Source organism: Malaya genurostris, chromosome 2 (genome assembly GCF_030247185.1).
Source record: "Malaya genurostris strain Urasoe2022 chromosome 2, Malgen_1.1, whole genome shotgun sequence".
Taxonomy (NCBI): domain Eukaryota; kingdom Metazoa; phylum Arthropoda; class Insecta; order Diptera; family Culicidae; genus Malaya; species Malaya genurostris.
Genome location: NC_080571.1, coordinates 173,009,913 through 173,022,200, shown reverse-complemented (window position 1 = coordinate 173,022,200; position 12,288 = coordinate 173,009,913). Strand labels below are relative to the sequence as shown.

At 33.6% G+C, this 12,288-nt stretch overlaps 3 protein-coding genes across 3 annotated transcripts; 2 read left to right on the top strand and 1 right to left on the bottom strand.

Moving 5' to 3' along the window:
* Window positions 1-610: 610 nt before the first annotated feature.
* Window positions 611-2,832, top strand: LOC131427389 (uncharacterized). Its single transcript, XM_058590543.1, has 7 exons — window positions 611-765; window positions 826-879; window positions 940-1,347; window positions 1,400-1,732; window positions 1,794-2,094; window positions 2,161-2,586; window positions 2,641-2,832. The coding sequence occupies exons 1-7, from the start codon at window positions 658-660 to the stop codon at window positions 2,766-2,768; spliced, it is 1,758 nt and encodes a 585-aa protein (XP_058446526.1). The 5' UTR covers window positions 611-657; the 3' UTR covers window positions 2,769-2,832.
* Window positions 2,833-4,235: 1,403 nt separating this feature from the next.
* LOC131427390 (uncharacterized) lies at window positions 4,236-6,494 on the bottom strand. Its single transcript, XM_058590544.1, has 7 exons — window positions 6,303-6,494; window positions 6,189-6,242; window positions 5,721-6,128; window positions 5,336-5,668; window positions 4,974-5,274; window positions 4,482-4,907; window positions 4,236-4,427 (listed from the first exon to the last, which is right to left on the bottom strand). The coding sequence occupies exons 1-7, from the start codon at window positions 6,408-6,410 to the stop codon at window positions 4,300-4,302; spliced, it is 1,758 nt and encodes a 585-aa protein (XP_058446527.1). The 5' UTR covers window positions 6,411-6,494; the 3' UTR covers window positions 4,236-4,299.
* A 1,524-nt stretch (window positions 6,495-8,018) lies between these two features.
* LOC131428997 (uncharacterized) lies at window positions 8,019-9,929 on the top strand. The gene is made up of 5 exons (XM_058593052.1): window positions 8,019-8,794; window positions 9,061-9,181; window positions 9,302-9,465; window positions 9,599-9,830; window positions 9,907-9,929. The coding sequence occupies exons 1-5, from the start codon at window positions 8,726-8,728 to the stop codon at window positions 9,927-9,929; spliced, it is 609 nt and encodes a 202-aa protein (XP_058449035.1). The 5' UTR covers window positions 8,019-8,725.
* The last annotated feature ends 2,359 nt before the right edge of the window (window positions 9,930-12,288 follow it).

The window sequence follows — 12,288 nt, the reverse complement described above, 5'->3', positions numbered from 1 at the left end:
TTGCAACAGCGTTTGCTATCGTTTATATCCGAACAGTGTTTAAGATTATAGATAACTACACAATTTGGCCCTTCTAGATGTCAGAGATTCCGTACAGTATTTTGATAATTTCTGTACTGAAATATGCAAATAATCGACATCAAAATTCCGTATGTTGCTATTTTTGACTTCGTTCGTTCCGCATTGTTTAATTGTATGATAGAAAATATTTGTTGCCAATAACTCAATCTTTAGTAGAAATGCACCGCTTCAATTCTGGAAGTACTAAAAGTTGCGAAATTCACACATTCAACAAATACGAACGATTAACATTTTTATTCGTATTCACGTCCTCCAATTATGTCTGTCATATTACTCACTTCCCTTTATCTGGAAGGTACGCATCGCAAAACTTCGGAAATCCGCATAGAAGCAAATGAAAAATCTCAGTGTACCTCTTTTTTGCAGAAAATTACGACATTTCGATTGTACACATCATATTTTTAACTCCTTTTTGTGGATAACTAATTGTTAGCAAATATTTTTAAAATTCAGAAATTCAAGAAGAGTACATTTCACTTAAAATTCTATATATTTAATTTAACGTGCATAATTAAAATTGTCGGAAAAACAACGGTCACGTTTTCCTATCGTGGTTAGTTTTTCAACTGGTGCAGCATGAAGAAGAAAAAGACAAGAGTGGTAAAGCAAAATACAAACCTGCGTTTGAAATCTAACCGTGACAACATTGCATTTGTCGCTGAAATAGTTCGATCTGAGCAAGAGGTAAAAATATTTAATTTTTTCGAAAAACTATCAACTATATATAACCTCACTTTTTCGCAGAATGTTCATCAGCATAATGTTTCAGATACAACGGGAAAGTGCGATTCCCCTCAGGTTTGTAACAAAATTATTGTTGTACGTCTTCGTTATACTAAGTATTGTTAATTTCTACAGAAATTTCCAAGAAAAACGACCATAAAATCTGATTGTAGTAAACGATCTCCGAAACCAAAACAAACAGAAAGTCAACATCCTATACCAGCTACCGGCTCCCGATCAAGTGGAGCTCGCTTGCAACAACCTGATTTAAATAGCTCAAAGGAAAGTGTATGTTCACCAAAAAAGAGGTCGAAGTTGGACAAACTATATCTCGATAACCATTCAGAATCTGATGAAGAATGCGAAATGGAAGAACGGAGAACGCAAAATTGTAATATACCTGGCATAAAGAGGTCTTGCAGAGTACGGCAACGAAAGAAAAGACAAATTTGTTCATGCACACCATGCATTGCAAATCAAAATTCGGAATTTAATCGAAATTCTAAAATTACGAAAACCTTGATTCGCTGTTCTTCAGTGGAGGTATGTAAAAAAACTTTCCATACATAACATTTACAACATTTGTTTTGTTCAGAGTTTTTCTAAAAGCGCTTTGGTGAGGCTTCAAGATTTTGATTCTACTGATATTTCAACTGAAGCAAAACCAACGACTAAATCTGTAAATAAAAATATTACAGTAAAATCAGATAAACTGCGTCAACGATATCTGAACTCTGATTATCCCAGCGACATAAAAGAGACGGCCGTGATGAATTTAGAGGCAAATCAACAGTTTGAAGGCATATTTGCTGGAAAATCCAAACTGAACACAGTTAATTCGCGACGATCAGCTATTACGAATTCGATATGTGACTCAGATCTATTGAGAGAAATGAAGACAGCTAACGTAGTTGGAAAACATCCACCGGTAAATTTATTTAAGTGAAAAATAGTTATAGTTTTTTAAGTTTCATGTAGAATATTTGCAGATTAACAACTCTTCTGTCACCAATAATGCGAAAGTTGTTACAAGAATAGAATCAAAATTAATAGAATCTTCGGATACAGACTTTACGTCATTGGATGATGTCAACGGCGAATATTTCGTTTCTCGTTCTAAATTACCTATGTCTAAAACAATTCGAACAATCATTAGAGATACCACAAAGAAAAAAAATCGTATGCAGTCTATATTGACCCCCTTAAGTAATAGGGTATCTCCAGCAACCAACAGCTTTACAGATTCCTCAACTGACGATATGGCTAACGTTGGCGATTACTCTTCAAAAGGTTATTAAACCCATTTTTTATAGTATCATTGGTTAATTTTTTGATTATTCACTTAATCGATTTCAGGTTGCGTCAATTGTAAGATACTTAGTAAAAAAATTCTAAGTTTAACAAAACGTTTAACAAAGATTACGACAGCATATCGTGATTTACGCATAAAATCAAACCGTTTAGCATGTGCATTAACATCTCGTCTATTGCCAAGTGAAGACAATTTCAATTTTAAGACAGTTCCCGGATATCCATCTGCGGATAAATTAACTCAGCTCTCGAATCACGCTGGAGATAGTGATTTTATTTTCATTAAACTTGTAATGAAAGAACTCTGGCCACAGGGATTTCACGGCAGAACTGTAACTGGTAGAGCATCTAATAATCCTTCAGGTCGACCGATTGATGTCAGCAATGCTAATTCATCAGTTCATATGCCCTTGGCAAACGATAGTTCTGGGAAAGAACCACTTGAGAAAGAAAAGGTCAACTATGTTAAAGGTAAAATTTTTGAAGTGTGCATGAGAAAATCATTTATGTTTTTACCTGTTTTAGAACGCCTTTATGAAAGGAAAATACTGACTGGAATGGATCCAACGACTGCTGCACAAGAATCTGCGAGACAATCCGGAAGACATATGGCAAGAGTAATTGCATATTATGCCAAAATGGGACATTTTTGAAGTTGAATTATAACAAATAATATGCGTTGAAATATTACTTTAATAAATGGATTGAAATACAAAATTATATTGTTTGACTTGAAACAAAATTTGACATATTAAACCAAAAACAAAATAAGTTATATTTCTGTTACTGATCATAGCATAAAGTAACAAGTTTCTAGCAAAATTTGTTATCACACGCAAATCTGAAATTGTTCCTATTTTGTTACAGATGTATTAACTTTTGTTATTTTTTTGATAAGTTTCATGAGTTTTTTGTTATCAGTTATGTTATTTAAGCAACTAACGGATCCTTAATTATAACAAACTGTGTTACTGAAACAAAGTAGCAAAACATGTTATTATTTTGCTACTTTATTTTGCTCGGGCATGGATTGGAGCAAATGTCAACCGTATGGAACAATATCTGATAAAAAAAAGTAAGGGTGTGTAATGTCAGAGACATAACTGGATGTCGTGAATACGAATAAAACTGACACGATTTCTTAATACTTTCGAAATCGAATTGATAGCTGATCGATTTTGTAAATTGTGAAACTTTTGACGTCGATTATCTCATTTCGGATTTGCATATTTCATTGAAATAATCTATCACGATATTTCTACCTTTTAGAAGCACCAAATTGTGGAATTCTCTACGATATTTAGCACATTTTCCTCGAACGATTTTTGCACAGCGAAAAGTGCACGAAGCAAGTCAAACTATTTTGGATTTTTACCTTCGATTTGCGAAGAAGTAATTTTAATAGTTATTTAGAGAACATTTAGAACCATTAGAACGGCTGATTTTATATAATGTTGAAACTTTTCGTTTTCTTTTCCTCCAATGCAAACGACCAGAAGCTCTGTTGCATGATGCAATTGCTCTTGTTTGAGTTGAAACTAGCTTTGCGTACAAATCGCAACACATCCGCTCGCAGTGCCAAATGATTCGTCTTCTCGCCTTGACGACCGGAAGGCAAATGAGAACTACGACTTGAGCGTTTGAGGTTTTTAACCACGCAGAATGTGCACTCTCCGATGCTGCTGGTTGAATGCGTCTTCTCGCCTGCTCCATCTATCACCTGCTTCCATCAAACGCACAAGAAAAAAAATCATCGCTTCAGCGTTGTTTTTGAAATTTTGAGATAACTTAATTTTTTAGTTGTTTGTGGTTACCCGAGCAAAATAAAGTAGCAAAATAATAACATGTTTTGCTACTTTGTTTCAGTAACACAGTTTGTTATAATTAAGGATCCGTTAGTTGCTTAAATAACATAACTGATAACAAAAAACTCATGAAACTTATCAAAAAAATAACAAAAGTTAATACATCTGTAACAAAATAGGAACAATTTCAGATTTGCGTGTGATAACAAATTTTGCTAGAAACTTGTTACTTTATGCTATGATCAGTAACAGAAATATAACTTATTTTGTTTTTGGTTTAATATGTCAAATTTTGTTTCAAGTCAAACAATATAATTTTGTATTTCAATCCATTTATTAAAGTAATATTTCAACGCATATTATTTGTTATAATTCAACTTCAAAAATGTCCCATTTTGGCATAATATGCAATTACTCTTGCCATATGTCTTCCGGATTGTCTCGCAGATTCTTGTGCAGCAGTCGTTGGATCCATTCCAGTCAGTATTTTCCTTTCATAAAGGCGTTCTAAAACAGGTAAAAACATAAATGATTTTCTCATGCACACTTCAAAAATTTTACCTTTAACATAGTTGACCTTTTCTTTCTCAAGTGGTTCTTTCCCAGAACTATCGTTTGCCAAGGGCATATGAACTGATGAATTAGCATTGCTGACATCAATCGGTCGACCTGAAGGATTATTAGATGCTCTACCAGTTACAGTTCTGCCGTGAAATCCCTGTGGCCAGAGTTCTTTCATTACAAGTTTAATGAAAATAAAATCACTATCTCCAGCGTGATTCGAGAGCTGAGTTAATTTATCCGCAGATGGATATCCGGGAACTGTCTTAAAATTGAAATTGTCTTCACTTGGCAATAGACGAGATGTTAATGCACATGCTAAACGGTTTGATTTTATGCGTAAATCACGATATGCTGTCGTAATCTTTGTTAAACGTTTTGTTAAACTTAGAATTTTTTTACTAAGTATCTTACAATTGACGCAACCTGAAATCGATTAAGTGAATAATCAAAAAATTAACCAATGATACTATAAAAAATGGGTTTAATAACCTTTTGAAGAGTAATCGCCAACGTTAGCCATATCGTCAGTTGAGGAATCTGTAAAGCTGTTGGTTGCTGGAGATACCCTATTACTTAAGGGGGTCAATATAGACTGCATACGATTTTTTTTCTTTGTGGTATCTCTAATGATTGTTCGAATTGTTTTAGACATAGGTAATTTAGAACGAGAAACGAAATATTCGCCGTTGACATCATCCAATGACGTAAAGTCTGTATCCGAAGATTCTATTAATTTTGATTCTATTCTTGTAACAACTTTCGCATTATTGGTGACAGAAGAGTTGTTAATCTGCAAATATTCTACATGAAACTTAAAAAACTATAACTATTTTTCACTTAAATAAATTTACCGGTGGATGTTTTCCAACTACGTTAGCTGTCTTCATTTCTCTCAATAGATCTGAGTCACATATCGAATTCGTAATAGCTGATCGTCGCGAATTAACTGTGTTCAGTTTGGATTTTCCAGCAAATATGCCTTCAAACTGTTGATTTGCCTCTAAATTCATCACGGCCGTCTCTTTTATGTCGCTGGGATAATCAGAGTTCAGATATCGTTGACGCAGTTTATCTGATTTTACTGTAATATTTTTATTTACAGATTTAGTCGTTGGTTTTGCTTCAGTTGAAATATCAGTAGAATCAAAATCTTGAAGCCTCACCAAAGCGCTTTTAGAAAAACTCTGAACAAAACAAATGTTGTAAATGTTATGTATGGAAAGTTTTTTTACATACCTCCACTGAAGAACAGCGAATCAAGGTTTTCGTAATTTTAGAATTTCGATTAAATTCCGAATTTTGATTTGCAATGCATGGTGTGCATGAACAAATTTGTCTTTTCTTTCGTTGCCGTACTCTGCAAGACCTCTTTATGCCAGGTATATTACAATTTTGCGTTCTCCGTTCTTCCATTTCGCATTCTTCATCAGATTCTGAATGGTTATCGAGATATAGTTTGTCCAACTTCGACCTCTTTTTTGGTGAACATACACTTTCCTTTGAGCTATTTAAATCAGGTTGTTGCAAGCGAGCTCCACTTGATCGGGAGCCGGTAGCTGGTATAGGATGTTGACTTTCTGTTTGTTTTGGTTTCGGAGATCGTTTACTACAATCAGATTTTATGGTCGTTTTTCTTGGAAATTTCTGTAGAAATTAACAATACTTAGTATAACGAAGACGTACAACAATAATTTTGTTACAAACCTGAGGGGAATCGCACTTTCCCGTTGTATCTGAAACATTATGCTGATGAACATTCTGCGAAAAAGTGAGGTTATATATAGTTGATAGTTTTTCGAAAAAATTAAATATTTTTACCTCTTGCTCAGATCGAACTATTTCAGCGACAAATGCAATGTTGTCACGGTTAGATTTCAAACGCAGGTTTGTATTTTGCTTTACCACTCTTGTCTTTTTCTTCTTCATGCTGCACCAGTTGAAAAACTAACCACGATAGGAAAACGTGACCGTTGTTTTTCCGACAATTTTAATTATGCACGTTAAATTAAATATATAGAATTTTAAGTGAAATGTACTCTTCTTGAATTTCTGAATTTTAAAAATATTTGCTAACAATTAGTTATCCACAAAAAGGAGTTAAAAATATGATGTGTACAATCGAAATGTCGTAATTTTCTGCAAAAAAGAGGTACACTGAGATTTTTCATTTGCTTCTATGCGGATTTCCGAAGTTTTGCGATGCGTACCTTCCAGATAAAGGGAAGTGAGTAATATGACAGACATAATTGGAGGACGTGAATACGAATAAAAATGTTAATCGTTCGTATTTGTTGAATGTGTGAATTTCGCAACTTTTAGTACTTCCAGAATTGAAGCGGTGCATTTCTACTAAAGATTGAGTTATTGGCAACAAATATTTTCTATCATACAATTAAACAATGCGGAACGAACGAAGTCAAAAATAGCAACATACGGAATTTTGATGTCGATTATTTGCATATTTCAGTACAGAAATTATCAAAATACTGTACGGAATCTCTGACATCTAGAAGGGCCAAATTGTGTAGTTATCTATAATCTTAAACACTGTTCGGATATAAACGATAGCAAACGCTGTTGCAAATTTTGCTTTAGAAAATTGCATAAAGCTAATAAAATTCATTTAGATTTGCACTACACTGATAGTTTTAATCTCCGATTTGCAAAGAAACAATCTTTATAGTTCTTTAGATAACATTTGGAGCCATTAAAAGGGCTGATTTTGCATAATGTTATCTATTGTTGTCCGATTTTTGTTGTATTTTGCTCCAATGCAAATGACCTGCAGCTGAATGACGCAATCGATCTTCGTTGAAGGGAAACTGGTTTTGTAAACGTCCCGCAATTGATTCAATACTGAACTGAATTATTGATACTGTAACTGGAACTGAGCTCTGGACCTGAACCAACTGGAATGATAGATTTACATAGTAGGAAAGCTTCGTATAGCTCATTGGGAATATATTAATAGTTCTAAAAAGAACCGATTTTTAGAATTCAGAAACTGGACCACAATTCAAGAACTAAACAAAACTCAAAAACTCTATTACCAAATTTTGTCAAAAATTCCTGATCACATTTCCGATAGCTTGTAGAAAAAATATGTTGTTGGTTTAAGTACATCAAGAGATATTCGCGATACAGTTCTGCTTATTCTCGTACAGGCTAACTTTTGAAAAGGCACCCCATAGTAAGTAAGTCGTATTCACGACGAAAGATCTTCAGTGTATTAATTCACTAACGTTAATACATAAGTCACATGTTATGAAGCACTTTATAATCCATTTTGTATAATAAAACAACGAAATATATGCGAATATATAATATAAAACAGCACGTCACTTTCGTGTAGTTTTCCAGAACAAGCTCACATATCCACACATTAAAAAGATCGAAATAACTTATGTAATTCATATCTTAATTCTGACTGAACTCATTTTCTCTGGCTGTAATTATTAAACTACTCATTATATGAATATTTTCAGTTAGTGTGTATTCTGAATTGTCATATCCATGCACCAGAGATGCCAGTATCATAGATTAATCTGTGAAACACAAATTTTCGAATTGTTGCACAGATTTCTATGAGACTCACAGATTTGCTCAGAGATCTCAATTGTTAAACACAGATTTTGGTTATTTAACACCAAGTTGAACAGATCATATGATGGTGCATATTCGTGAAACCTTTAGCTCGGCAAAATCGATTTAGCAAGCAAAGCCTTCTTTACCTTCACAGATATTGGTAAAACATGACATGGCATCCCTGGCTCACACTATTTATTATCAGCCAGCGATGTCAGATCTACGGAAATCTCCGTAGATCTACGGATTCGAACATTTTCTACGGATCTACGAATCTGTAGACAAAATCTACGGGAATTGGGTTTTTTCTACGGAAATTTAAATTTATTAACGGAGAACTACGGGAACAAGTTTTGTCTGGCGAGCAAAAAAAAAAGCTTTTCACCGTGAGCGTTTCCGAGAAAAATTCCAATCTACGGAAATGACACTACTACTATCTGGCATCGCTGTTATCAGCTCGTTGACAAGAATATGCCGCTGCAGCTAATTTGAACGTAGTGAACATCTATAGTAAACAAATCGGTTACAACCCCAATTTCTTAACTGTTATGATTCTTGATCACCCGTCAGAGGACTGATTCATATTCGTTTTCTACCATTTGTGGAACACCTATGTAATAATAAGTTCTAATAAAGACATTCAATTACTCGTAGGCATGAGCAATCGTCGTCCTAAACATTATTTTCTCAGTTCTCCGTGGTACGGCAAGAAATATGTAAAAAAGGTGTGTAAGTTACAATGTACAATGCACTTTGATTGTGTGATTTGCCTGAAAATAAAAACCTTAGTGTACGTGCGTATACAATTTATAAATTCATTGATATGTAAACAAAATCGTCAAACATATCTATCCGGAAAATATTTTCAAATGTTGCTTTCTTTACATAGCAGGCTTCTGGTCAATCAGTTATTTTTTCTCATAAAATCTAGCAGTGACTTAAGGCTGAACTGAAAACTCAATCAATTTATGATTATCTTGATCTTCCACAGAGGCGCACACGAAACATGTGTGTTATCAATGACGTAGAAAGTCATCCATACACATCGAGGATTCCAAATTTGTCATTGAGTGACATTGCTTCGGATGAACTTAGTTGGGAACAGAATGCGAGTACGTACAGAAGATCCATACGTTCTATTTGATTTAAAATACAGTCGGTTTTCAATAACTGGAAATTTTCAAAATATTGAAAAATAAGTATGATTATGTGTGCTAATCCAATTTTTACAGCATCTCAAGTTATATGCATCGATACACCTAGTAGCAAAATCAAGATTCAAAATCAAAGAGACGGAGTGATTTTACCACAACACACATCGTTTGGGGAATCAGAGGTGTTCGAAGAACTTAGCTCAACCGGTGAAACTTCACACTTGAATTATTTCTTTGGAGAGGTAATTATTAATTATGTTTCCCAAATTTGCATGAAAACAAAATTGGAGAGCACATTTGAACTCAGGAATATGGAATACCTAATACTCATTTCAGAGGTTTCAATAATATTAAAACGAAGCATTTCTATTACAGGAAGTGTCTGGAAAATTTAATGAGGTTTTGAAACTGACGAATAGCTTGCAAACTTTCGATGTTATGTTTATGTTGCTGAACTTCTATATAAGACATCAATTGACCCAACAAGCATTGGAAGATCTACTGTCAATGATGAACATCATCGTCGGCAAGAAAATTTTTCCAGAAACCTTTTCAAGTTTTACATCTGCATTTCCCGATAAATATGACGCAACAAGGCTTTATTTTTGTAAGAATTGTCAATCCAATCTTGGAATTAAAAAACCTGTTAAAAATTTCCGTTGCTTTATGAATCAATGTTATAGTCAAGAATTTGACTACTTCATAACATTCCCGATCGAATGTCAAATCCGTGAAACAGTCCAACGGTATGAGAAAGAAATACAACAATATTCCAAAGAAATATTAAAATATAACCTCAGTGATATAAGAAACGGATATGTTGCAAAAGAGATTATCGATAATGAAGACGGAAGATTTATAACTCTATCAGTGAATACGGATGGTGTAGAAGTGTTTGAGTGTTCAATGAAAACACCTATGTATCCTTTATTTGTGGTAATCAATGAATTGCCTCCAAAGGAACGATTCAAAAAGCAAAATTTAATTCTGGCTGCATTATGGATTTCTAATGGTGAACCGAACATGCCACTTTTCTTTCAAAATTTTTGTTTAGAAATGAGGAAACTTCGTGAAGGAATGTTCATAGACAATATTTTATACAAGATTGTAGTTCTCCAGTGTTGTGTCGATTCAGTTTGTCGATGTAAAATCCAAAACATGAAACAATTCAACGGCTATTTCGGATGTAGTTTATGTCTTCATCCAGGAGTAGCAATCGGTAAACAAGTTCGCTATCCATACCGAAAATGCCAAAAAAGGGATCACAGTAGTACTAAACAACATATGATGATTGCACAGGATACCGCCAAAGAACTGTTTGGTATGCAGAGATGGTAATATTTTAGTCGTATGTACAGAAACTTTATTTTTCAGGTATAAAGGGTTTATCTGTCTTGTTAAGTCTACCGAACTTTGACATTGTTCGCGGATTTGGTGTTGATTATATGCATGCTTCGCTCCTAGGAGTGACCAAACAAATGTGGAATCAGATTGTGACATGTGACCTAGGAATCAATCGAAACGTAGTTGAGGAAAGACTAATCAGCATAAGATTTCCTAGCGTTTTCCCACGACATCCGCGAAAACTTAACGAGGTAGCAAAATTTAAAGCTAGTGAATGGGAGTGCATCGCATTATACTGTTTTTACCCTTGTTTTTATGGTTTAATACCAAAAATCAACATGGAACATTTCATGAAGTTTTCATCGAGTTTATTTCAATTGCTTGAAACAAACATTTCAGTTGAAACTCTAAAAACATGTGAAACAACGTTAGTGGAATTTGCTCAAGAATTTGCACATCTTTATGGCACTGATCAAGAGGTTTACAATGTTCATTTACAAACGCATTTATCAGATGTCGTTAGGAATCTGGGAGGCTTGTGGAATAGTTCACTTTTTCCCTATGAGTCTGGAAATAGAATGTTATTAGATTTAAAAACAGGTCATAACCATCCTGTCATTCAAGTAACTAAGAAATATTGTTTAAAACGTTTTTGTCATTATACACCAATGCCTATTAACTCACCGATCAAGAATTGGGTGTATAATCTATGGGAGCCACGAAAACTTCCTCGTTTGCGATATGATTCAAGATTTAAGTTCGTTGCAGACAGAGAAATACTAGATAAAGATATTGTTGCTACTAATTTTTCATATCACAGTAAGTTTTCCTTCAAAGGAATCAGGTATTGCACAAAATTAACGTGTGAAAAATTCAAATATGATGATTCTTTCATATTTTTAAACAATTGTTTCTTTCAAATACAGAATATTCTAACCGATGAGTTTGATAACATATACATTGTAGGACAGGAACTGAATTCAGAGCGTGTTTTTAATAATTTATTTTTATACGAGTTCAGCTCCTTATGTCGAATCATCAAGATAAACAATACAATAAGACAATGTGTGAACATGACAATAAGGCAGGTAAACGAAATACTAAATTTCATCTCTATTTGTAAGTTTCGTACTCAAGTCGACTAAAAAGTACAAATAACTACAGATACTAGCAGCATATCAATCAATAATTGTAAGAGACATACGGAAAAATTTAAAACTTTAGGGACTAGCATAAATCTCCAACGGTTTTTTAAGTTTCAGATAAAAGAGTTTGTGATAGTAAACCTACACTCGTAATGAAATAAAACAAAATTATTGTTTTTATTTGTCGGTAATATTTTTTGGTAAGAATAAAAACTAACATAATTAAATTTGAAAGATAACCCATAATTAGAACTCAGTTATTTCTTTATATTTTCCGTTGATAGCAACTATCAAATGTGTAGCAAATTTGTATGTTTACCATTCCGATTATTGATAACAAGTGGATATCAAAATTTGTTACCTTCTACTTTTTTCAGGATTTGGAACCAAAACTAGTTCTTTTTCTGTTTCTTGTAACAAAATAAAATATTTTTCTGCATCCGGTTTGTTATTCTATTATACTCGGGTATCTCACACTGTTCAAAATATTATCCTAAATTCCTGATCATATTTTTGATGAAATAGTGAAAGAATTATGTTGCTACCATTAATACAAGTCGAGATATTCACGATTAA

Coding starts and splice junctions, on each gene's coding strand:
- LOC131427389 (XM_058590543.1), top strand. CDS start 658: ATGAAGAAGAAAAAGACAAGAGTGGTAAAGCAAAATACAAACCTGCGT. Junction 1,733..1,793: donor TAGTTGGAAAACATCCACCG/GTAAATTTATTT, acceptor GAATATTTGCAG/ATTAACAACTCTTCTGTCAC. Junction 2,587..2,640: donor AAAGGTCAACTATGTTAAAG/GTAAAATTTTTG, acceptor TACCTGTTTTAG/AACGCCTTTATGAAAGGAAA.
- LOC131427390 (XM_058590544.1), bottom strand. CDS start 6,410: ATGAAGAAGAAAAAGACAAGAGTGGTAAAGCAAAATACAAACCTGCGT. Junction 6,243..6,302: donor TAGTTCGATCTGAGCAAGAG/GTAAAAATATTT, acceptor ACTTTTTCGCAG/AATGTTCATCAGCATAATGT. Junction 4,428..4,481: donor AAAGGTCAACTATGTTAAAG/GTAAAATTTTTG, acceptor TACCTGTTTTAG/AACGCCTTTATGAAAGGAAA.
- LOC131428997 (XM_058593052.1), top strand. CDS start 8,726: ATGAGCAATCGTCGTCCTAAACATTATTTTCTCAGTTCTCCGTGGTAC. Junction 8,795..9,060: donor GCAAGAAATATGTAAAAAAG/GTGTGTAAGTTA, acceptor GATCTTCCACAG/AGGCGCACACGAAACATGTG. Junction 9,182..9,301: donor TAGTTGGGAACAGAATGCGA/GTACGTACAGAA, acceptor CAATTTTTACAG/CATCTCAAGTTATATGCATC.